Below are 26,415 nucleotides of genomic sequence, written 5' to 3' on the forward strand. Positions count from 1 at the left end.
GAGTTTCTCTGCCCAGCAGTTTCCAGTGACTGTACATGCAAATGGAAAAGTCCCATTAGAAATAGTTGACCCAACACAGATGCAATCAAATATTTGAGCTAAGTACACACCAGCAAATTACTAAAAATATCCAGAAAAACTCAAGCTTCATAAAACCTCAAATTTCAAAAAAAGGATGCTAAAATCCACATAGGTCACTTGTGTTGGCCTGGCCTAAACAGACCCCTCAAAGGAACTTTGGAGGGAAATTGTTTCTCTAGGTAAGGAATAACAGCATAAAGGGAAAAAAATTAAAATTGTTAGATACAGGATTCTCTCTAGATCTGCCCTGTCCAATATAGATGCCACTAACCACGTGTGGCTATTAAACACTTAAAATGTGGCTAGTGCAACTGCAGAACTGAATTTCTAATTTTATTTAATTTTAATACACATAAAAGTGGATACTTCAGTTATTGGAAAACTGTGAGTTATGTTTCAAACAACTTGAGTATGTAAATACATTTTCCACAGTAAGTTTTAAGAAATCTAAATACAGATTAAGTACGTCTGATGAAAACCTAGCATCTGAATTGACAGGTTTTTTTTTGTTTGTTTGTTTGTTTGTTTTTTGTCAGGGGTGGGGACAAAGTTTTGCTCTGCCACCCAGGCTGGAGTGCAGTGGTGTGATCTCAGCTCACTGCAACCCCTGCCTCCTGTTTAAGTGATTCTTGTGCCTTAGCCTCCCAAGTAGCTGGGATTACAGGTATGCGCCACCACGCCCAGCTAATTTTTGTATTTTTAGAGATGGGGTTTTACCATGTTGGCCAGCAATCTGCCCACCTTGGCCTCCCAAAGTGCTGGGATTACAGATGTGAGCCACCATGCCTAGCCTTGACATGTGTTTTTAAGTGTAAAATATACCAGATTTTTGAGACTTAGTATGAGAAAAAGAATATAAAATATCTCTTTTTTTTTGAGACGGAGTTTTGCTCTTGTTGCCCAGGCTGGAGTTCAATGGTGTGATCTTGGCTCACTGCAACCTCCACCCCCTGGGTTCAAGTGATTCTCTGGCCTCAGCCTCCCTAGCAGCTGGTAAAGTATCTCAATTTTATATTGATTACATATTGAAATATTTTTGATACACTAAGTTATATAAATTATTAAAATTGACTTTCAATGGGTTTTGTTAGAGAAGCTACTAGAAATGTTTTAATTATGTGTATAGCCTGTACTATATTTTTGTTGGGCAGTGCTGCTCTAGATATGGTAATTAACTGTCTTTTTCTGGGGAGATGTTTCATAGCATTCTCCAGAATCTTAAGTCGAAAACAGGGTATGAAGCACAATAGAACTATAAAATATACTCTCTAGCTCCTTCTGGAGGCTGCCCTCAAAAAACCTTTTAAAGAAAGATAAGTGACATTTAAAAAATAAGACATTTTACCAAATCACTATCACTGTCTCATCAAAGGACAACTTCCAGCAGCTGTGTCTTCTGATGTTCATTCTTCAGCTGACCAACTTGGAGCAGGCCTAGACTTGCTGGTACTGAAACTGTTAGTTCCCAACAAGGGTTAGCCTTCCAGAGGAAACTTAACAACTTGAGAACTGCAGCAGCAGGATAACCTCTCCACCTGCCTACCTCTCTGTCAAAAAGCAAGAGCCTCTGTTACGGGACAAAAATCCTGAAAGGTAGTGAAACTGTTGCATGTGTAATTAAAATCTAAAATTCACAACATTGACTACAGCTGCTCACCTGAGGCCAAGCACAGTGGCTCATGCCTATATTCCCAGCTCTTTGGGAGGCCAAGACAGGTGGATCATCTGAGGTCAGGAGTTCGAGACCAGCCTGGCCAACATGGCAAAACCCCATCTCTACTAAAAATACAAAAATTAGCTGGGCGTGGCAGCACACGCCTGTAATCCCAGCTACCTGGGAGGCTGAGGCACAAGATCACTTGAACCCGGGAGGCAGAGGTTGCAGTGAGCCAAGAACACACCAGTGCACTCCAGCCTGGGTGACAGAGGAAGACTCTCTCAAAAAAAATAAAAAACTAAAGCTGCTCACCTGAGAAAAAAAATGGGAATAGCACAAAAATCATGTAGAAGTAAGGAAATTTTAAAGATTGTATATTTTTTCATAATAAAGTACTCCTTTTAACCATTTTACAAGTTGGTAAAGTATCTAAACATACATGTATACAAGTTCGTAAATGTGTTAGTTGAAGCTGGGTGTGGTGGCTCACACCTATAATCCCAGCACTTTGGGAGGCTGGGGCAGGTGGATCGCTTGAGCTCAAGACCAGGTTGGGCAACATGGCAAAACCCTGTCTCCACTAAAAATACAAAAATTAGCTGGGTGTAGTAGCGGGCACCTATAGTCCCAGCTACTCATGATCGCCTGAGCCCAGGAGGCAGAGGCTACAGTGAGCCAAGATCACACCACTGCACTGCAGCCTGGGCAACAGAGTGAGACCCTGTCTCAAAAAAAAAAAAGTGTTAGTTGCTTGCCATGTTGAGAACAGTATGATTTCAGTGAAGGGATGACAGGGCTACTCTAATGCATATAGAAAAGTGTTTAAATGTACAGTGGACCCTTGAACAATGTGAGGGTTAGGAGTGCCTACCCCCTTGCAGTAGAAAATCTGAGTATAACTTTTGTCTCCCCAAAAACTTAACTACTAATAGCCTACTGTTGACTGGAAGCCCTATCAATAATATAAACAGTCAATTAACACCCATACACACATATGTGTTCGTGTGTGTGTGTGTGTGTGTATACATACATATACTGTATTCTTTTTTTTTTTTTTTTTTGAGATGGAGTCTTGCTCTGTTGCCTAGGCTGGAGTGCAGTGGTGCAATCTTGGCTCACTGCAAACTCCACCTCCCAGGTAGGTTCAAGCAGTTCTCCTGCCTCAGCCTCCAGAGTAGCTGACATTACAGGCATCCGCCACCACACCCCACTAATTTTTGTATTTTTAGTAGAGATGGGGTTTCACTGTGTTGGCCAGGCTGGTCTTGAACTCCTGACCTCAAGTGATCTGCCTGCCTCAGCCTCCCAAAGTGCTGGGATTATGGGCATGAGCCACCACACCCAGCTTATATACTGTATTCTTACAATAAAGTAAGCTAGAGAAAAGTTACTAAAATCATAAGGAGGAAAACATATGTTTACTATTCATTAAGTGAAAGTGGATCATCATAAAGGTGTTCATCTTCATCATCTTCCTGTTGAGTAGGCTGCAGAGTGGGATGAAGAGGAGAGCATGGTGTTGCTGTCTCAGGGGTGACAAAGGGTGAAAGAAAATCCACGTTTAAGTTGACTGCAATTCAAACCCTGTTCAAGGGTCAACTGTACATGATATAGAAAGTGTATGTGTAGAGTGACAACATTGAGAGTGCTACAGCCTGAGGCAGCAGAAGAGCAGCTTTCCTTTATGTCTCAGGATGTATCATTTCTGTGTTTCTCAGAAAGCTGAACCTCATTACATTCTTATCTCTTTCATAAATTGCCTATCAGCTTCCAGACTTACAAGACCAGAAATTTATAACTAAGACAGAGGGGTTAAGACAGGCAGAATTAGGAGAGAGGTGGAGGTGTGTGGAGATTTAAAAAGCACAGTCAAAATGATCACTTCTCTGATTTGGCTATGAGAGTTGACATATTTTGACATTTCAAGTGATGCTGATTCTCAAAAGGGAGCATTAGTTAAAGCAAGTTTGAAGATCACTGTCCTAAATCCACACGGCTTAACACAAGAATGGGGTAGTACAATAAAATGTCAGCTCACACCTGAGCAAATCAAAATTCTAGGAATTCTTTGTACTGGAGGAGATAATACTGAATAACATGGCCCCTGCAAAGTAGTCTACTGAGTTCCTTAATCAGTGTGAGTTTAGAATTTAAATTCGACAGATGCAAAGTACCTACCTAAAGCATCCCTACACTTACCACCAAAAGTAGGTATATTTGAAAGGTACTCAGAGCATTTCACACGTAGTGATCTTACAAGGCAGAAAAAAACGTTCTTAGGAAGCTTCTTTACAGCCACTTTTCATCCACAAGGAACGCAGCAGCCATAACCATTTTTACAAAATAAGTGGAATTAATAATACCAAAAAGCCAAATTATTTAAATGTTTGAGTCATCTCTTCACTTCACCACTGGCCTCAGTAATTTCTGGACCCATTGGAGCAGCAGAGTTGAAGATTAGGGAGAAGTTGGAAATTTCCTTAACCTGTTGGCAGCAGTCACCACATAGAAATGTTTCTTGAGGCAAGGAGAGAATAAAAGAAAAGAAAAAGCATGTATTTTAGACCAGTTGCCTTATGAAGAAACAATAAAAGGATTTAAGTGAGTCCAGCCGCTGGGGTTGGTTTAAATCTGATACCTAAAGGGAAACAAGTTTCTAAAATAATTATAGAATAGTCACATGACTTTCAGGGGCATGTTGGGAGTAAATATGAAGTGGGAAGATACATCATCCTGCCCTCTTTTTTTTCTTTTTTTGGGGAGGGGGTAGGGGGTCAGGATGGGGTCTGGCTCTGTTGTCCAGGCTGGAGTGCAGTGGCATGATCTTGGCTCACTGCAACCTCTACCTCCTGGGCTCAAGCAATCCTCCCACCTCAGCCTCCCAAGTAGCTGGGACTACAGGCAACCACCACCACGACCGGCTAACTTTTGTCTTGTTTGTAAAGATACAGTCTCACTAGGTTACCCAGGTTTATCCTGCCCTTTTCACATGAAAAATGGAGCACCCTAGAACAGTGTCTTATTTTTATTTTTCATCAGCCTACACCATGCTTTGATAGAACAGTGTTTTTCAAATTGTGATTCACAACCGAGCAATGGGTCATGAAATCAAATTGGTGGGTTGTGAACAGCATTTAAAAAATAAAACCAAGTGGCACAGAATAGAAAATATCAGAATACATCATATTCTGTTAGAGAAAATGTTGTGATTTTTTTTTAAACAGAGATGGGAGTCTCCCTCTGTCACCCAGGCTGGAATACACTGGCGTGATCACAGCTCACTGCAGCCTCAAACTCCTGAACTCAAGTGATCCTCCCCACTCAGCCTCCCAAATAGCTGGAACTATAGGTGCAGGCCATCACGCCTGAGTCAAATTTTTGTTGTGTGTTTCCCGGTAAGTGTGTACATGTATAGGTATTCTTGTGTACTGGCTCCATACATAAAGGGTTTTGTTTGTGCTTTTGGATCCCCAGTGAGGATCTAAGTCCATATTAAATTGTTGGAAGCCACTTCCCTGGATCACAATTGCTTTTAAGATAGGTTTTATGTCCATGGGACTGAAGAATTCTGTTGTAAACAAAATTATAAAGTTTTAAAAGTTTAACAGGCCTTTCTTATCTCCCATTTCTGAAACGTGGAAGAATCAGGCCTCAAGCTCTAAGTAGTTAGTTCAGGAGCTTCACGATGATTGCCACTGAGAACATATGCTTAAGCTTCATTCTGTCACTTCAAGTGTCCATATAAGCAGAAACCAAATGTAAGTTTTGTGCCAGTTATTTTTGCTCTGTGACATTTTTAAATCAAGCTAGCAGCTTTTGACATGAGAGAGATTTTTCCCCCTAAATAATCTTTCTGTTTAGAATCAAAATGTAAGTAAAACCTTGGCTACAGGCTGGGTGCAGTGGCTCATGCCTGTAATGCCAGCAATTTGGGAGGCTGAGGCAGGAGGAGTGCTTGAGGCCAGGAGTTCAAGACCATCCTAGGCAACTTAACAAGACCCTGTCTGTGCAAAAAATAGGAAAGTTAGCAAGGCATGGTGGTACATGCCTGTAGTCCCAGCTACTTAGGAGGCTGAGGTGGGAGGATTGCTTGAACCCAGGAATTTAAGGTTACAGTGAACCATGATCATGCCACTATACTCCAGCCTGGGCAACAGAGCAAGACCCTGTCTATAAAAACAAACCCAAAAAGAAGAAAAAAAAAAAAAGAAAAGGAAACTTAGCTGCAGTTTTTTCCAAGGACAGATTAGGATGACAAATTCCACCTTTACGAAGAGAAAAACCAAATACCTTCCATTTTCTTTGAGCTATGTATTTCTGCAGCAGTAGTTGGGATTTGAGACGAGTTTTGGATCTTGAAGCTTTGGCAGGCAAATTATTCAGCCACTCGTGTTTCAGGCACTGTGTGGCACTCATTCTGCAGCTGTGAAATCAAAGAGCAGTTAAGACTTTTAGTTGGAGTTGCCTTTTCTCATCCAAAAATCTGTTCACTTGAGTAGGAAGCCTGAGTCAGTGGAACAGATTAATCATTTAGGCAGATTCATGCCATGTACCAAAAAGGGAACTCCTTGTGTCTAAAATTCCCTTCCTTCAAAGTGCCAGAAGGTCGTCAGCAAAATGTTTTCTGACCTCTATAGCGGGAACATATTCCAGTGATTCTGGGAGGAACCACTTCCCAGAGGGGGCTGAGAAGTTGAGGCAGGGCAGTAGGAAGGCTAGCTATGCCTGGAGTTGCTCTTAAAGAAGCAAAAGAACAGGAAATTTGAAGGAAGCTCATTTCTCCTTCCAGAGTATAAAGCCAACTTGTTCATCTGACTTAGAATTTTTTTTCCTCTCACATAACTTTTCACAGTCAGAAAGAAACAAAATTGTAAAAGTCAGGGAAATACAAGCTGTCTTAGAGCCCAGACTCCTGGGCCTTAGCCTTGGGTGGTTAATACCTTTGGTTATGTCCAGTTATTACCTTATTCTGAGTATCAAAAAACTCAAATGGCTTGACCCATGACTTTGATATAGATGCTGAAGCCTAAATAGATCTTCTTCACCAGGAAACAAGGCATTCAGATCTTTATTCTGGAAATAACATCTGCATATCTCAGTTCTTTTCTTCAACCTTAGCCTATGACAACTGATAACTTGCAGATAGGACCGATCTACATATGCTTCTTTCTAAAACTATATTTTATGCCCCTACTTGTTTGTTGTTTCATTGATTTCCTTTGTCCCTTTCTCTGTTCCCTTTATTTTTCCAAAGAAGTAGCAAACTAAGAAATCTTGAATGGAATTTGTCCACAGGAAGAAGGACCTTCACGGTCAGCAGTCCTGCCCAGCTCCCAGACCTGGGGTCCCCATCAGAAGGGCCCATGAGTGACAAGCAATGAAAGGTACCTCTTCTCTTTGACCAGCAACCGGGAAACAAAGTCCTTGGCCTCCTCCGAGAGCCCTTCAAAGGTGTCAGCATCAAAATCCCAGCTACAGTTTACAATGAAATTCATGGTCTCTGCATCTGTTTCCCCTAGAAATGGGGACAAGCCACTGAGTCTATAGAAGAGAGAAAGGACCATCAGTAGGTGGAGGCCACATTTGCCAACATGCATTGGCAGAATAGAGAAGCTTACAGAGTTCAAGTGGACCTAGCCAGAACCAAGAGGGTTCAAAATAAAAGCACCTCCACTACTTCTCCACAGGATGGAGTCCAGTGTGTTCATTAAAGGGAGGAAGCGGAAGGATTTAAAATTTGGAGGCAAGAAGAATTTTTGGAATAAGTCCCCTCTTGTGCTCACCTCTTTTCACCTCATTCCTGAAGTAAAGAGTAAAATTAGGGCCCAACTTGGTATGCCCAGTTATCAAGTACACATCGATTTAATTTTAGAAATAGAAATAGCCTTCCATGTCCTTGAGACAGCCAGGCTTATTTAGATGCTACCCAGGCCCCAAGCCAAAGGAAAATGGGCTTTATTAGGTTCCCGCCTGAGGGAGGGTAGAGAATCAGGATACCCTGACGGCCAGCCTCAGGGATCTGAACTTCCCCAGCCTGGCGCAGCTCCCATATCTGAGTGCAGGGACAGTGCATAGCAGTTACACAATAATCAGGAGACCAGAAGTAAAACATGACTTTACCTCTGAGGAAGCAGCCACGGGAAGTCCACAGCCAGACAGAGAAGAAAACAGGGAGCACAGGGGTTCAATGATGCCACAAAGGGTATCCTGTCCTGCCCCCCACCCCCTTACCCCTTCGGTGCACTCCAGCCTCATTTGGGTTTTTATTTTGTTTTGTCTTTAAACAGTGCCTCATTCTGTCACCCAGGCTGGAGTGCTATGGTGCAATCATAGCTCACCACAGCCTCAAACTCCTGGGCTCAGGCAATCCTCCCGCCACAGCTTCCCAAAGTGATGGGATTATAGGCATATCCAGCTCCATTTGTACCAAAGCACCTGCATGTCTTTGCTGGAGGGCTTTCTCTCCAGCTGAAGCTTGCTTTACCCACCCAGAAGTATCAGGAAATCAATTCCACCCCATCTCCATTAGTCCACAAGGAATAACTGGTAAGAATTAGTGTATAAATACCCGCTAGATGAAATAACTCTCAGGGGGTATTCCATGATGCATTCTGGAGTTCCCTAGCAGAATGAAACTCCAGTTGCCCACAATCGGGCCTTACTCCCGATGAATACCTTTGTTATTTTCAGTTATTACTTTTATGTCTCAGTACCAAAAAATTCAATGGCTCAAGCCATATTTTTTTTTTTTTTTTTGAGACATGGTCTTGCTCTGTCACTCAGGCTGGAATGCAATGGCATGATCATGGCTCACTGCAGCCTCAACTGCCCAGACTCAAGCAATCCTCCCACCTCAGTCTCCCTAGTAACTGAGACGATAGGCACGCACCACAATGTCCAACTAATTTTTTTTGGTTTTGGTAGAGACAGGGTCTCCCTATGTTGCCCAGGTTGGTCTTGAACTCTTTGGCTCAAGCAGTCCTCCCACCTTGGCCTCCCAAAGTGCTGCAATTACAGGCATGAACCACCATGCCCAGCTCAACCCATAACTTTGATACAGCTGCTGAAGCCCAAGTAGGCCTTCCTCACCAAGAAACAGGCCTTTAGACCTTTGCTCCAGGCAATAATATCGGCACATCTCAATTTTTTCAATATTAACCTACTAAAATTATAACTTGGAAATACGACTGCCTTGTAAATATGGTAACTGGCTTGATAACATACCCTTCCCTGGCTCCTTTCCTTCCCCATCTCACTACCCTATTCCTCTATTGGGGTTTCCTGGGGTTACCTCCCAAATAGACTACTTGTGCTCAAAATTTTGCTTCTAAGATTACCCAAAGGAAGACAAATGACCTCCGTCCCCACTTCAGAGCCAGGGTGCTAAGCACTCACAGCATGTAGGTGATGACTCCCACACTCCACATGTCTGTGGGGAATGAGACAAACTCATAGTTGACGACTTCTGGGGCCAGGAACTCAGGAGTGCCGAAGTTCACCTTCAGCTTCTCTCGAGGCTTGTACCTGGGGAGAAGGGGAGGGTACAAAGAACCATGGGGTGAGGCCTGGGAGATGTGGTGCTGGGGCTCATTTCTGGTGGGATGCAGACATTCCCCACTTCCCATCAGCCATATGGCCTGGACCCCACACCCACATTACACCTGTGAATTACTGGGGAATAATCAGATCCCAGGCCCCAAACTTCTGGCTTTTCTAAGTCAGCGATAGAATCAGAAAACCACAGTCTTCCTCCTCCAGGCATTTGCTTCTTTCAGTAGTCAAATTTATGAAACAGAAATTAGGAAGGGGTTAGGGGCAGGCGGAAAATGGGAAGTTATTATTTAATGGGTATAGAATTTCAGTTTTGCAAGATGAAAAAGTTCTGGAGATTGGTTGCACAACAATGTGAATGTACTAATTGTATATATTTATGGTATATATGATGCCTCTTTTTTTTCTTTTTTTGAGACAGGGTCTCACTCTGTCACCCAGGCTGGAGTGCAGTGATAAGATCTCGGCTCACTGCAACCTCTGCCTCCCAGGCTTAAGCAATTCTCTCACCTCAGCCTCCTGAGTGTCTGGGGCTACAGGCACACGCCACTACATCTGACTAATTTTTTGTATTTTTTGTAGAGATGAGGTTTCACCATGTTGCCCAGGCTGGTCTCAAACTCCTGAGCTCAAACAATCCGCCTGTCTCAGCCTCCCAAAGTGCTGGATTACATGCATGAGCCACTACACCCAGCCGGTATATATGATGCTTTGATACATGTGTACATTGTAGGATGGCTAAGTCAAGCTAATTAACGTAAGTATTACCTCACATACTTATTTTTTGTGGTGAGAACACTTAAAATCTATTCTCTTGGCAATTCTGAAGTATACAATACATTAACTATAATCACCATGTTGTACAGTGGCTCTCTTGAATTTATTCCTCCTTTCTAAGTGAAATATTGTATCCTTTGGCCGACGTCTCCCCAGTGCCACCTGCCCTGTCTTCAGTAACCACCATCCAACTCTCTGCCTGTAAGAGTTTGTCTTTTTTAGATTCCACACCTAAGTGAGATCACGTGGTACTTGTCTTTCTGAGCCTGGCTTATTTCACCTAACATAATGCCCTACAGGGTCATCCATGTTGCTGCAAATGACAGGATTCCCTTATCTTTTGAAGCTGAACAGTATTCATCTGCATATATACACCCCAGATTTTTTATCCACTGATGGACACTAGGTGGTAACTTTTATGTTATGTATTTTTTAACCACAATTCCAAAAATAAAAAATTAGAAAAAGTTCTGGACATGAAGTTTAAGGCTAGGAAGAGAGTCAATGGTTGAGTGTGAAAGGGGGGCAAACAGTGTGTTTTAGAATCACTCTTGAAGAAAAAGAGTCTCTAGCTAAAATTTCATGGGCACTTTATTTGCCAGATACTATGCCAAAAGTTTTATACATGTGTAGCATCTCTTTCCCTCCTCCCAACAGCCCTATGAAATAGGTAGGATTATTGTCCCCATTTTATAGATGAGGCAATTGAGAATAAGAATAATAAAATAAATAAAATGAACATTCTGCCAATATGCCCTGCTTCCTTTAAATCAGCTTTCAGAGAGCAGTCTCCTCTCCTCCAAATTTGCTGAGAGCCAGGCAGACAAAGACTCAGCGCCAACACAGCTGAGCCCATCCAGTGAAAGAGCAGCAAGGTGACGGGTGTTGAAGGACTGGGCCTAGGGGGGCAAGCGCTCCTCTGGCACCTGTCCCTCCCCTGCCCAGCAGCTGACCCAGGACTCAAGGATCAGGAGCCGAACTCCAACTAAGGGAACAGCTTTCCCCTCAAGGAGAAGCCCCCAAAGCCACTCTCCCCGGTTGCATTACTGTTCCCAGTGCCTCTTCGTGCCCCACAGCCACACCTCGTGTCATGTGACTTTGTAGTTTCCTCCACAAGAGGTGTAATATATCACCCCCACTGACAGTGGGCCCAAGCCAACCTAGGCCATCAGAGCTAGTCCTCTTTCTCCTTCACCATCACCATGAGAACAAGGGCACATGGAGCAGACCCACCCTCACTGACCTGCACCCTGGATTCAAGCCCAACTGTGCCCAGTCTAGATCAGCGACTCCCAGTCAGGGGTATGTGGGAAAATGCTTCACAATCATCTATTTGTTTTTGTTGTTGTTTTAAAGCCCTGATTTGTAGCATTTGCAATTTCTGTGGTGTAGATACCAATTTCACCATGGTCAATGTCAAGGTATTATCATGACGTCACTGAACGAAGGTGGGAAGAGCTGCACAGTGGCATCCCCCTCAAGTATTTCCACCATAGAGACACGATGGGCAGAAGCAACCTCAAGCACAGAGCACAGCAGCATAGTTAGGAAGCAATGGAGTCTGAATATTTAGTATCTTCTATTTTAATACAATTTCTTTATTTGTAAACTTACAGAATTTAATTCTTACTAATGGCTGTGTTTAACAACTGGATTACAAAACTCCTTATCATGAGCTAATACAGTAAGTACTAGTTAAAGTTGCATCCAGCATACCACTCCCCCAGCTAAATCACAAATGTGTGGATGGGAATAAATTACTGTCATGTTAAGCCTCTGGTTTTGGGGTGGTTTGTTACACAGCAGTATTGCAGCAATAGCTAACTGAGACATTCACCCCAAAGCTGTCAAAATATCCATCAAAACACCCTCTTCATATTCTTAGCACAAGTCTATCTATGGCCATAAGGTCAAATAGGAGACTGTATCCTCACAGGGCTCGGGGAAGGCATCCTCTTACTCTGCCAAAGGATCTGATGAAACGGGATCTTTTGTGCTCTGACTCTAGTCTGAGCACTGGACTGGGAGTCAGGGGACTCCCAAAATGTTTAAGATAATTTCCATTGTGTCTCCAGCCTTAACCCTGGACATGTCACTATTTAGATGCACTGATGGCTCTCACTGCCTGGCCTGGGATAACCCTGGTCCCTCTTGCTGGAGGTCCTGATATCGGAGAATTGCACAAATATGTGCCTCCACTGCACCAGGAGCCATGTCCCTGCTGAAAACCAACTTTATTTTCTATAGTTTGCATTGGGGGGAAATTAGCATTCCCTTTGTCTTTACAAACATTTAGTTATTCTGCAGCATGGAATATGCTTCCTTAACCTGCAAAACCCCCACAGATCCTCTTGGAAAGACACCGTGCCCAGGAAGCAGGCCAGTTTGGCAAAAAACAATTTGCTAAATAAAACTGCTGAATGACCTGTGTGCCAGATGATGGAGGTCGTTTTTGACGTTTTCAGTCCACCTCACAGCCAGAACCTGTGTCTCTGCCAGCCCGGCCCCATGGAGTGCGGTTTCCTGCATTATCATGGGTTTTGGGTGCCTGCCCGTCACCAGAGCCCAGCTGTTTTCCATGAGTGGCCTGCTCTTACATGTGGCACCATGTTTATTTTCTGGAACTTGCCCTCTGCTTCTGGTCCTGCCAGCAAATTCTTGCCCTTGACCAGGTTAAGGAATTTGTCTGACACTTTTGAACGGATTGGGCACTGTAGTGTTATGGGATAGATAGATGGATGGATAGATAGATAGATAGATAGATAGATAGATAGATAGATAGATGTTATGAAAGATATATATAGCCTGCATATATATATGTATATGTATATATATATATATATAGCCCGCATATATATGTATGTATGTGTATATATATGTGTGTATATATATATGTGTGTGTGTGTGTGTGTATGTGTATATATATATATGTGTGTGTGTGTGTGTGTGTGTGTGTGTGTGTGTATATATGTTTATTCCTGGCTTCTAACTTGCATAGTCCTTGTTATAATGTTGGGACACTTTAGGCCTCAGGAGAGAATCTCTCTCTCTGTCCTTCTCCAGTCCTTATTTCACCTGCCCAAGGCAGGACTCTAATCTGACTGTGGATCAAAAGACTCTCACTCTAGAGAGGGTCCTGCCCCCTACCCTAAAGGAAGGAATGCAACACAGAGAGGTTAAGAAAAAGACAGGCCTTGCTGGGTTTAGATCATGGGCTTTTTGTCCAATCACCTTTCTATGCCATTGTCAATCATGCCTATGTATTGATCCTCCATAAAACCCCAAGAGGACAGGGTTGGAGAGCTTCCCGATGGCTGAACATGGGGAGATTCCTGGAGAGTGGGGGCACCCAGGGAAGGCATGGAAGCTCCATGCCCCTTCCCCCATACCTTGCCCTGTGCCCCTCTTCACCTGTATTCTTTGTAATATAAACAAGTAAATGTAAGTATTTCCTTGAGTTATTTGAGCCATTCCAGCAAATTAAGCAAACCCAAAGAGGGGGTCTTGGGAACCCCAACATGAAGACACTCCATCAGAAGCTCCAGAGGCCTGCACTTGTGACCAGTGTCTGGGGGAAGAGAGGGTATCCTTGAGGACTGAGCCCTCAACCTGTGGGATCTGACGCTATCTCCTGGTAGGGGATGTCGGAACTGAACTGCAGGACACCCAGCTGGCATCCACTGCTCGCTGGTAGGGAACCCAGCTGCCCGCTTTTGATCACAGAAGTCTTCAGTGTTGTTTGCTGTGGTGTGAGAGCAGAGGAAATACAATTTGAGAGTTTTTCCCCAAACAGCCACTCAGCATGGAGGCTTTTGGCTTGACTAATTTTTGGTAAATTGACCTATAGCCCTTTTCACATCCCCACCAGGTAAGACTCTGTGGCCTATAGGATAATGTTCAGATGTGTGAGCCTCGCATTCAGGATTCCCCATTAGTACCCTCATCTTCCACTGTATGTTCCCCCAACCGGCCCGCACTTACACGGCATGCACCCTGTTCTCAGCCCATAACTCACAGGGCCCCCCACCTCCCCTCCAGGCAGTGCTGCACTAGAGCTGGCTCTCAGGTGCACGGGAGTCCTGAGTGCCTCTCCTTCCAACTCCACCTTCAGTGATATCATCTTGGTAGTGTGTAATTAGCAAACCCTGGCAAAGATTACAAATCAAACCCATCCCCTCTCACTCCCCACTCCCCCAGGCTGGTGCTGAAGCATTTGCCAGCATAGCAGCATTGCCTGCAGACAGCAAATCCTGTCCACCAGTCCCTGCCAACCGCTCAGAAAAGCCTTCCCAGATTTCAGGGGTGTCCAATGATTGCTTCTTTCTCGGTGTTCACAATGTGTCCCTGCAAATGCTCATTTGGCAGCGGGCCATCAGGTATTTGAGAGTGTACTGCATACACCAGCGTGTACATTCTCAGTGAAGACAATATTGCCCCATGGGGGACAAACATTGGTTCTTGGGGGACAAAACAACCTTAGCTATTGCAATGGTTTGTGGCTCTCCAAAGGGCCATAGCACATAAACAGATACACAGTACATCAGTGGTATTAAATTTCATGGCATAGGGGGACTAGGCGATTGGGGAAATAAAGTCAAAAAGGGCTCACTACAGGGCAGGCAGCGATAACGAAATAGGTTGAGAAACACTGCCCTAGTGTATACAATGTGCAAGCATGTAGGAGGCATCTGAATTTTATAGCACATTACCAGGGAAAATACTAAGCAATTTGCTAACATGATAGATTGAATGTGATTTTTTTTCTGTTCATGAACTACAATACACTGTGTGATAGAGACCCTGAAGGTCTCGTGGGATGATGTGAAATTCCTCCTGCGGTTACACTAGCAGCACATGGGGCACTGAAAATGCATCATCACACTGCAAATGGGTAATGTTTACACTTCAACCAGTGGAGGAGTGACCAGGAAGACCAGCACTGAGGGTGTAGGTGCTGCTTGGGAGGCAGGTGCTGGAAGGCAGAGCTGAGCTCAGGCGCGCGGCTCTGCATCCAGGGGCGATGCTGTGTTTCCTTCCACTCGTGGATGCGATAGAGGGTACCGCGTGGCCATGAAATAACAAAACTACTTCTGCATGGAAAACAACCATCAGGGCCAGGCGTGGTGGCTCACGCCTGTAATCCCAGCACTTTGGGAGGCTGAGGCAGGCAGATCACTTGAAGTCAGGAGTTCAAGACCAGCCTGGCCAACATGGTGAAACCCTGTCTCTACTAAAAATATAAAAATTAGCCAGGCGTGGTGGCGGGCACCTGCAGTTCCAGCTACTCGGGAGGCTGAGGCAGGAAAATTGTTTGAACCCAGGAGGCAGAGGTTGCAGTGAGCCTGACAGAGCAAGACTCTGTCTGAAAAAAAAAAGAGGAAGAAGAAAACAGCCAGCCATTAGGAGAGAGAAGGAGCTTCCAGAAGAGTTGAAAATTCAGCTGCAGCTGAAAGACCTACCTAGAAGATATGTATGTGATTCGGCCTGCCGTGGTGGCTCATACCTATAATCCCAGCACTTTGGGAGGCCAGGCAGGCAGATCATGACGTCAAGAGATCAAGACCATCCTGGCCAACATGGTGAAACCCCGTCTCCACTAAAAATACAAAAATTAGCTGGGCGTGGTGGTGGCCACCTGTAATCCCAGCTACTTGGGAAGCGGAGGCAGGAGAATTGCTTGAATCCAGGAGACGGAGGTTGCAGTGAGCCGAGATCGTGCCACTGCACTCCAGCCTGGGTGACAGCATGAGACTCAGTCTCAAAAAAAAAAAATAAAGAAGATATGTGATTCCCAGAGAAATGTCATTCTTGGAGGAAACAGAATCCTGGAGGAATCCTGGAAGCTGGGCATACAACTACTGCCATGTTTACGAACTGAGGATGCCTGAAGGTTTAGGGGAAGCCTCCCCAAATGCCAAGGGTCTGCTACTACTACTGCCAAGAACCCACACCACTGGGCATGCATGCCGTGGGCAGGAGCTCTCCAGGCACACAGTATTCAGCACACATGTGACTAGACTTCACAGCACCTATCTGTGAAGAGAGTAGGGTGATGGTGAAGGGGGCCACTGAGTGGGGTGCTGGGCTGCTCAGTTCTGTGGGTTCCACAGGCCTCCTGGGGCTAGGACATGCTGGGCTATGCGATGCATCTGTCACCACCCCTGCCCTCCAGTAAATGACCAGTTTAAATACAAAAAGTGAGTATGTGACAGTGTTGGGTGGCGCCATGGGTAGTGTGGCACCCCTGGGCTACACAGCAACATTAGCCACACTGCACTAGGCTTCAGGCATTTTAAGAGACTATGAGATTTTTAACATCATATACAATGGGCCTGATGTGGTGGCTCACGCCTGTAATCCCAGTACTTTGGGAGTCTGAGGCAGGAGGATCACTTGAGGCCAGGAGTTTGAGACCAGTCTGACCTACTTAGTGAAACCCCATTTCTACTAAAAATACAAAAATTAGCCACGTGTGGTGGCAGGTGCCTGTAATCCCAGCTACTTGGGAGGCTAAGGCAGGTGAATTGCTAGAATCCGGGAGGCAGAGGTTGTAGTGAACAGAGATTGCACCACTGCACTCCAGTCTGGGCAACAGAGCAAGACTCCATCTCAAAATAATAATAATAAATAACATACAATGTTTATTTATTATTTATTTATTTTTAGACAGGGTCTAGCTCTACTGCCCAGACTGGAGTGTAATGGTGTGATTTTGGCTCACTGCAGGCTCAAGTGATCCTCCCACCTCAGCCTCCCAAGTAGCTGAGACTACAGGTGCTCACCACCATGCTGGGCTAATTTTTGTATTTTTTGTAGAGATGAGGTCTTGCTATGTTGCCCAGGCTGGTCTCGAACTCCTGGGGTCAAGAGATCCTCCCTCCTTGGCCTTCCAAAAGTGTTGGGATTATAGGCATTAGCCACTGTGCTGGGCCTACAATGTTTACTTTATGCCCTGAAACTTGAGAACCTAACCTCCTGGATAGGATGGGTCCACACTGTCTGTGTATTTTCTCATTTAACCCTCATAACCACCCCCATGCCAGCAGGTAATGTATTATATCACCATTTCACCAAGATGTAAACCAGTCCTGAGTGGTTACAGAAACACCTACCCATGGCACCACCCAACACTGTCACATACTCACTTTTTGTATTTAACCTGGTCATTTCCTGGAGGGCGGGGATGGTGACAGATGCATCACATAGCCCAGCACCTCCTGGCCCCAGGATGCCTGGGGAACCCACAGAACTAAGCAGCCCAGCACCTCACTCAGCAGCCCCCTTCACCATCACTCTCCTCTCTTCTCAGACAGGTGGAGTGAAGTTCAGTTAATTCCATCCATAGCCTTTTAGGAAGAAGAAGAGCCCACAGCACAAAGACAGCCCATGCAAGAGCAACAAGGCCTGTCTGCAAGTCAAAGGCCACCAGCTTCTGCACACAAGAGCTTTCTTGCATCAGTTCCAAAACTCAAGCATTAGCTGAGTCAGGAGTAACCATACCCAGAGAGCCACAAAGAGTCCCAAGGAATTTTGTTAAGGTATCTAAATAAAACCCCCTTACCTTCTGGCCAGCCCAAAGTCAATGATCTTAATTTGATGTCCTGTCTGATTGACGCACAATATGTTCTCCGGCTGGGAAAGAAAGAAGTCTGCTTAGCCCAGGCAATAGCTGAGGAGGTCTGCAGCTGCCACACTTGTCTATAGGCCTCTGTTTTCCAGCCTTCAAGGGACATGAATGGCTCAGGGCAGCCCTGCAAGGGCTGGATAGATAATGGAAATACATGAAGGGGCTGGTGAGACAAGAAGGATTGGTGTGGAGTGTGGGGAACTGGAGGCTCCCAGCCTGTGTAAAGGGACAGCACTACCCAGTACCAGACACTGGTCACCATGTAGGAGTGCAGACACAACGCCAGAGTTTCTCAGTCCTCAAGAGAAGCCGGGAATTCAGGGGTTTTTTGTTTGGTCAGTTTTGTTTTTAATTAAAAAAACAGAGATGGGGTCTCGCCATGTTGCCCAGGCTTGTCTCGAATTCCTGGGCTCAAGAGATCCTCCAGCCTCAGCCTCCCAAAATGCTGGGCTTACAGGCGTGAGCCACCATGCCCAGCTAGGAATTCAGGTTTTTGTGTGAAAATTCCATGCTTTTAAATGTTAACAACTAAACGAAATCTAAACTCACATCTCAGAACCCAACAGAATACCTCTGTGATGTATAATTGGCCCATGAGCTGCTTGTATGGGGCTGGGTTCCCAACCCTGGCTGTACATTGGAATCATCAGGGGAGCTTTTAAAATCCCAATGTTATACTGGAATGCTAAGAGAATTAAAAAAAAAAAGAAAAAGAAAAAGTCCCAGTACCGAGGCCTCAATCCTGACCAATTACATCAGAACCTCTGGGGTGAGACCAAAGCATCCATCACTGGTTGGTTAAGGAGAGCAGAGCTGCTGAATGTCCACCTGCCATTCTGCAATGACAGCTGTGGCCCATGGCATGAGGGTGGCAGCCTTGGCACGCCTCTCTTCTTAGGGCATTTGGATCAGCTCTGAGGCCCTGAGGGAGTCTGGAAGGATGCTCGCTGCTCATGCATGACAAATTTGGGGCTATGTGTGTTGGGGGCTTGGGGAGAGAAGCTGAGTGAAGATGTAGGGCTTATGATAGATAGGACTTGCAGACCCAGGGTCCAGTGCCTGAGGCCCAGGGGCTCATTACCTGGTTCTGTAGCCTGAGATGAGTCCCTCCCCATTCCTGAAGACTCAGTGTCTCCATATGTAAAACGGGAGTAATAACCTCTTCCTGTCTGTCCCCCCAGAGGGTGTGAGGATAAAATGACATAACATGCATGAAACACTTTACAGCTTCCAAAGCAAATGTCAGCTACTGTTTCTCCCAACAGAAGTTTTCATTGTTATTTATGTTACAATGGGGTTGTACAATTCCTCAGATAGGTGCGAGAGAATGGTGTTTAAAAATCTCTGTCTTCTGTATAAGATCTAGAATAACACTGTCCAATAAAAATATGTGAGCCACATATATAGTAAAGTTTTCTAGTATGCACATTTAAAAAGGTCAAAAGAAACAGGTGAACTTAAATTTTATAACATTATAAGTAATACAAATAATACTGATTTTTACCATAAAACTCACCTTTTTTGGGGTGGGGGTGGGGACAGCGTTTCACTCTTGTTGCCCAGGCTGGAGGGCAGCGACACGATCTCGGCTCACTGCAACCTCCGCCTCCCAGGTTCAAGTGATTCTCCTGCCTCAGCCTCCCGAGTAGCTGGGATTACAGGTGTGGGCCACCACACCCAGCAAATTTGTTTGTATTTTTAGTTGAGACGGGGTTTCACCATGTTGGCCAGGCTGGTCTCAAACTCCCGACCTCAGGTGATCCGCCTGCCTCAGTCTCCCAAAGTACTGGGATCACAGGCATGAGCCACCTCGCCCATCCAGAACTCACCATTTTAAAGTGTGCGATTCAATTATTTTTAGTATGTTCACAGAGTTGTGTAATGATATCACTATCTAATTTTGGAACATTTTCATCACCTCAAAAAAAAAAAACCATACCCATCATCAGTTCCTGTCCATTCTTTCCTCACTTCCCACCCCATGGCAATCATTAATGTGTTCTCTTTCTCTGTGGATTTGCCTATTCTGGACATTTCATATAAATGGAATCATAAAACCTATGGCCTTTCATGCCTGATTTCTTTCACTTATCAGAATGTTTTCAAGGTTTATCCATGTTGTGTAGCAGGTATCAGCACTTCATTCCTTTTCATGGCTAAATAATATTCCATTGTATGGATTAGACCATATTTTGTTTATCCATTAACTAATAAAATTAATGAATATCTGGGTTGTTTACACTTTTGGCTATTATAAGTAATGCTGCTAAAAACATTTGTGTTTAAGTTTTTGTGTCAACTTATGTTTTAATTCTCTTAGGGGTATAGGTAGGAGTAAAATTGCTGGGTTATATGGTAATTCTATGTTTAGCATTTTTAGGAACTGCCAAACTTTTTAAAAAGTGAATGCACATTTTACAACCCCACCAGCAATGTATGAGGGTTCCAATTTTCCCATATCCTAGCTAATGCTTTTTTTTTTTTTTTTTTTTTTTTTGAGATGGGGTTTCGCTCTTGTCACCCAGGCTGGAGTGCAGTGCCCTGATTCCGCTCACCGCAACTCCACCTCCCAGGTTCAAGTGATTCTCCTGCCTCAGCCTCCCGAGTAGCTGGGATTACAGGCATGTGCCACGACACCCAGATAATTTTGTATTTTTAGTAGATATGGGGCTTCTCCATGTTGGTCAGGCTGGTCTCAAACTCCAGAGCTCAGGTGATCCGCCTGCCTCGGCCTCCCAAAGTGCTGGAATTACAGGCATGAGCCACCGTGCCCAGACTTTAACACTTTTTATTGTCTGTCATTTTTACTTTTTATTGTAGTCAGTCTAGTGGATATGAAATAGTATCTCATTCTGATTTTAATTTACAATTCCCTAGTGACTAATGATGCTGAGAATCACTTCATGTGCTTAGTGGCAATTGTATGTTTTCATTGGATAAATATCTATTCAAATCCTTTGACCATTTTTTAATTGGGTTATTTCTTTCTATTTTTGAGTTATAAGAGTTTGTTATATGTTGTAGATACAAATCCTTTATCTGATATATGATTTGGAAATATTTTCTCCCATTCTGTGAGCTATTATTTTACTTTTCTCATGGTATCCTTTGAAGTATGAGATTTTTTTCATTTTGGTGAAGTCTAATTTATCTTTTTTTAATTATATTTTTAGTGTCATATCTAAGAAACCATTGCCTAATCCAAGGTCATAAGGACTTATTACTATGTTTTCTTCTAACAATTTTATAGTTTTAGCTCTTACATTTAAGTCTACAATCCATTTTGAATTAATTTTTTTATATGGTGTGAGGTAAGGGTCCAACTTCATTCTTTTACATGTAGCTCCCTAGCATGCGGTCCCAGCACAATTGTTGAAAAGACTATAATTTTCTATTGAATTGTCATGGCACCATTGTTACAAATCAATTGACCATAAATGTAATGGTTTATGTCTAGACTCTCAAGTGTATTAATTTGATGCACATATCTAACCTTACATTAGTAATACGTTGTTTTGGTTTCTGTAGCATTGTAGAAAGTTTCGAAATTGGGAAAAGTTAGTCCTCCAAATTCGTTCTTTTTCAAGATTGTTTTTGTTATTCTAGGTCCCTTGAATTCCCATCTGAATTTTAGGATTTCATTAATATCTGGAAAGAAGCCAGCTATGACTTTGATAAGGATTATGTTGAATCTGTAGATCAATGAGGGAGTATTGTCACCTTAACAATATTAAATTTTCCAATCCATGACCATGGCATGCCTTTCCATTTATTTAGGACTTTGAATTATCTTAACATTTTGTTGTAGTTTTCAGAGAATGTCTTGCACTTATTTTGTTAATTTTTTTCTAAGTATATTTCTAAGTATATTTTTTCTTTTGATATTGTCACAAATGAAATTATTTTCTTGATTTTATTTACAGATTGTTCAGTCCCAGTATTTAGAAATACAATTGATTTTTGTATATTTGTCTTGTATACTGCAACCTTGATGAATTTATTAATCCTAATAGTTTCCTGTCTTTAAGATTTTTTATATACAAGAGCATGTCATTTGCAAATAGAGACAGTTTTACTTCCTTCCCTATCTGAATGCCTTTTATTTTCTTGCCTAATTGCCCTAGTGATAGCCTCCAGTAAAATGTTTAATACAAGTTGCAAGAACAGATATCCTTGTCTTATTCCTGCTTTTAAGGAGAAAACATTCAGTCTCCTACTACAAACTATAGTGTCAGCTGTGGGTTTTTCACAAATGGCCTTTATCAGGTTGAGGAAGTTCTGTTCCTCATTTGTTTATTATTTTCATCATGAAAAGTTTTTGGATTTTGTCAATTATTTTTTCTCATCTATTAAAATGATTATATGATTTCATCCTTTATTCTATTAATATGGCACATTATGTTGGTTGATTTTCATATGTTAAACCAACCTTGCATTCTTGGGATAAATTCCACTTTGTCATGAATATAATCCTTTTTATATGTTTTATTCAGTTTTCTAATACTTTATTGAGAATTTTTGCATCTATACCCATAAGGGATTTTGGTCTGTAGCCCTCTTTCCTTGTGATGTCTTTGATTTTGGTATCAGGATAAGATTAGCCTCATAAAATGAGAAGCAAGTGTTCCCTCCTCTTCTATTTTTGGAAGAATTTGTAAAGGTGTTAATTCTTCTTCAAACATTTGGTTTTTGTTGCATTTGCTTTTGGGTTCTTGCTCATGAAATCCTTGCCTAAGCCAATGTCTAGAAGGATTTTTCCAATGTTATCTTCTAGAATTTGTAGTTTCAGGCCTTAGATTTAAGTCCTTGATCCATCTTGAGTTGATTTTTGTATAAGGTGAGAGATGAGGATCCAGTTTCATTCTCTTACATGTGGCTTGCCAATTATCCCAGCACCATTTGTTGAATGGGGTGTCATTTCTTCACTTGTTTTTGTTTGCTTTGTCAGTCAGTTGGCTGTAAGTATTAGGGTTTATTTCTGGGTTCTCAATTATGCTCCATTGGTCTATGTGCCTATTTTTATGCCAGTACCATATACCACTCAGTGCCTATTTTTATGCCAGTACCATATACTACTCAGCCATAAAAAGGAATGAATTAATGGCATTTGCAGCCATCTGGGCTCGATGTGGTGGCTCATGCCTGTAATCCCAGCACTTTGGGAGGCTGAGGCAGGATTGCTTGAGTCCAGGAGTTCAAGACCAGCCTGGGCAACATGGTGAATCCTTGTCTCTGTACAAAATACAAAAATTAGCCAAGTGTGGTGGCACGTGCCTGTAGTCCTAGCTACTTGGGAGACTGAGGATCACTTAAGCCTGGGAGGTCCAGGCTGCAGTGAGCTATGATGGCACCACTGCACTCCAGCCTGGGCAACAGAGAGAGGCCCTGTCTCCAAAAAAGAAAGAGAGGAGAGGGGAGAGAAGAGAGAGACAGAGAAAAGAGAGAGAGAAAGAAAAAGAAAGTGAGAGAAAGAAAGAAAGAAAGAAGAAAGAAAGAAAGAAAGAAAGAAAGAAAGAAAGAAAGAAAGAAAGAAAGAAAGAAAGAAAGGAAGGAAGGAAGGAAGGAAGGAAGGAGGAAAAGAAAGAAAGAAAGAAAGAAAAGAGAGAGAGAAAGAAAGAAAAGAAAGAGAGAGACGGGGAGGGAGGGAGGGAAGAATGCATCGTAGGATCTCCTTTTGTGTGTCTGTGAGTCACGCCGGCTTGCTCACAGAGAAGTCCCTTCAGCACGGAGGCCTGGCGGGAGGAACTTTCACTGTGTATTTTACACACTACTCTGTTGTCTATATTTGTTACCAAAAGCCTATGTTCCCTTTTGAACTTTTAAAAAAAGTAATCTTAAAGATATTTTTAAAGAAGAAAAGCTCATTGTTTCACTTAATCTTCAAATAATACTTAAAGAGGTACCATTATCCAGATGGAAGAACTACAGCCCCAAGAGGCAGCAAGAGTGGCCTGTCCCAGACTCCAGAACTACAAAATGACAGAGAGCCAGGAATGGAAGCCGGGACTGTCTGTGGATAGAGCTCTCAATGGTGAGAGCACGCCAGGGGCTAGGACACCAGGGGCCCCTGGGCAGAACCCACCTTGAGGTCCAGGTGCAGGATGTAGTGCTGGTGCAGGTAATGCACGCCCTCACAGATCTGCCTGGTGAACAGGACCACATCCAGCTCAGTCAGGTGGTACTTCTCATCTGTGATCCGGTCGAAGAGCTCACCCCCATCCACGCTGCCAGAGCAAAGGGAGAGGCAGGCACCAGCCTAAGCAAGGCTCTTCAGGGCTTGTCCACTGTCATTACAGGGCCAAAAGAGGCCAGCCCGGGTAGGCCCACCATCACACCCCATGGGTCACAGGGCTGCTGCCACTGCCCTTGGATTTTTTGTGTGTTTTGTTTTTACACAGAGTCTCACCCTGTCGCCCAGGCTGGAGTGCAGTGGCGCGATCTCTGCTCACTGCAACCTCCGTCTCCTGGGTTCAAGTGATTCTCCTGCCTCAGCTTTCCAAGTAGCTGGGATTATAGGTGCTCACCACCACACCCGGCTAATTTTTGTATTTTTAATAAAGACAGGGTTTCACCATGTCGGTCAGGCTTGTCTCAAACTCCTGACCTCATGTGATCCACCCACCTCGGCCTCCCAAAGTGCTGAGATTATAGGCGTGAGCCACCCCGCCGGGCCTGCCATTGGGGTTTTATTGGGACCTTTGCTCCAGTCCGCTCCCAGCAAAGATTAGGCGTGGTAAAAAGGAAGTGACAGGTCAAAGGGAAGAGGGGATGGCCATCAGTGTTGATGATCCAGGCACACTCTGGATGATTCTGACCAGGGCTGTGAACTCATTCACCTATGGAGGCCAACTCAGACCTTTGTGGCATAAGCCTAAATGGGCCAATAAGGCCATACATGAAGCAAACATGTTCTGAAGACACATAGTCTTTCGCTTATCTTTTCTTTTTCCACTTTCAATAAGGACATGACATGACAAATGTTTTACTCTCTTCAGCTCTGCCCGTAAGTAAAACAGCAACACAAGCACAAATATGAACGGCCTCTGAGCCCTTGGCCCCAGCGCTGGGGTGGTTGGGAGTGGTGGGGATTGTGGCAAAGGAAGCCTGGTCACCCTGTATACAAACAGCAACCCCTGGGAGCTCCCACACATCACTTCCACTTGGAAAGGCAGGCCCGGCATTTACTACATCTTTTATGTTTTCAAGAAAAGCCAGATATCTAGGTTTTAATGTGAAGCTTCCTAATTTCCAATGGTTAACAACAAATCCCACATTACTAAAAATAGGCAGAGTGTGGTGGCTCACACCTGTAATCCCAGCACTTTGGGAAGCTGAGGCAGGAGTATCGCTTGAGTTCAGGAGTTCAAGACCAGCCTGGGCGACATAGCAAGACCTCATCTCTACAAAAACATTTAAAAATTAGCTGGGCATTGTGGCACACGCCTGTGGTCACAGCTTCATGGGAGGCTACAGTGGGAGGAGTCTGGGAGTTCAAGGCTGCAGTGAGCTGTGATCACACCACTGCACTCCAGCCTGGGTGACAGAGTAAGACCTTGTCTCTAAAAAAAGTTTCAATTTAATTTAATTTTCAAAAAATCACTGAAAGTAGTATAGGTCAATTGACATACATACACCTGCAGGTCAAATCAGGCTCACTGGCCACTGGTTTGTGACAAAGTTGCTTTGTCCTCCACATTCCGTATTGGAGGTCAAATAGCCAAGCCAGAGAAGACAGGATGACACGACCCTGGACGTGCCAGGAAGGGGAAAGGAGAGAGAGGGCTTTGCCTCGAATGAAGGCTCTAAGCCCCAGCACTGAGCCCTGGCTTGAGCCGAGGCGGCCGCCCCGCCTCTGATACTCACTACTCCATGACAAGGGTGCAGCTGTGCTTGCTCTCGAAGGCGTCATAGAGCTGGATCAGGTTCACGTGGCTGAGCTGGTTCATGATGTTGATCTCGTTCTTCACGTCCTCCTTGGGGGAACCAGAGGACAGATGGATTTCCAAGCGAATGAGTCAGGAAGAGGAGCCAGCTGACCTCCCAAGACAGACACAGAACTCCTCATTCTTCCTTAGTTTCCTATTCTCACACCAGGTCTCCCTGACTCAACACCCAAACCAGATTCTACAACACAAAGGGCCTGAGTGTGACCCACTCATCTCACAGACAGGAAACCTAAGGCCCAACAAGGACAGGACCTTCTTGCTCCAGGCCCCACAGGCAGCTCTACAGAGCTGTGCCTGGACACCTGCGCATGGAGGGTGGGTCTGGACCCAGGGCTGTGAAGGGGACTGCCTGACTGGAGGGTGGGAATCCTGGAAAAGAGCAGGAATAAGTAGCATTTCCAGCTCAGCATGGGAGCCTGGGGGCCCTGAGGGAAGGAAAGGAATCCTGAGGCTGGCCACAGGGACATGGTCCAGGCAGATGCCTCACCCGGTCCTTGGCGCTCTTCACTTTGATGATCTTGGCAGCCAGTGGGAGGCCTGTGGACTTCTCTGTGCACCTGTGGACCTGGCCAAACCGGCCCCTGCAGAGACATAGCCACACGGCAGGCTGAGAGCCCAGAGGCTCATGCCACACCCATCCCTGGACTTCTGGGTCCGACTCATCCACACACAGGCCATGTGGACCATCCTACATCCCAGAGTGCAGCCTGTCATCACCCCAAAACCCTGCTGGCTATCCTGAAACCTGCAAAGCAACTCTTCACCCCACACCACCC

The 26,415-nt window shown here is 44.3% G+C and overlaps 1 protein-coding gene across 7 annotated transcripts in view; it reads right to left on the reverse strand.

The window, feature by feature from the left end:
* Positions 1-2,778: 2,778 nt before the first annotated feature.
* Positions 2,779-26,415, reverse strand: part of MYLK3 (myosin light chain kinase 3) — a 56,841-nt gene continuing 33,204 nt past the window's right edge. For 6 of the 7 annotated variants that reach the window (XM_063700176.1, XM_019011405.4, XM_055366722.1 and 3 more), the window contains 8 exons: positions 26,127-26,220; positions 25,557-25,666; positions 23,776-23,917; positions 17,628-17,698; positions 9,134-9,262; positions 7,127-7,279; positions 6,029-6,161; positions 2,779-4,255 (listed from right to left, as the gene is read on the reverse strand). In XM_063700176.1, the coding sequence (XP_063556246.1) occupies positions 4,196-4,255; positions 6,029-6,161; positions 7,127-7,279; positions 9,134-9,262; positions 17,628-17,698; positions 23,776-23,917; positions 25,557-25,666; positions 26,127-26,220 (892 nt within the window). In that variant the 3' untranslated portion in view covers positions 2,779-4,195. Of the gene's footprint in view, positions 4,256-6,028; positions 6,162-7,126; positions 7,280-9,133; positions 9,263-13,009; positions 13,809-17,627; positions 17,699-23,775; positions 23,918-25,556; positions 25,667-26,126; positions 26,221-26,415 lie in introns of those variants that run through there. The other variant, XM_055366724.1, reaches the window with a different exon arrangement.

The sequence above is a fragment of the Gorilla gorilla genome, chromosome 18 (genome assembly GCF_029281585.2).
Source record: "Gorilla gorilla gorilla isolate KB3781 chromosome 18, NHGRI_mGorGor1-v2.1_pri, whole genome shotgun sequence".
NCBI lineage: Eukaryota > Metazoa > Chordata > Mammalia > Primates > Hominidae > Gorilla > Gorilla gorilla.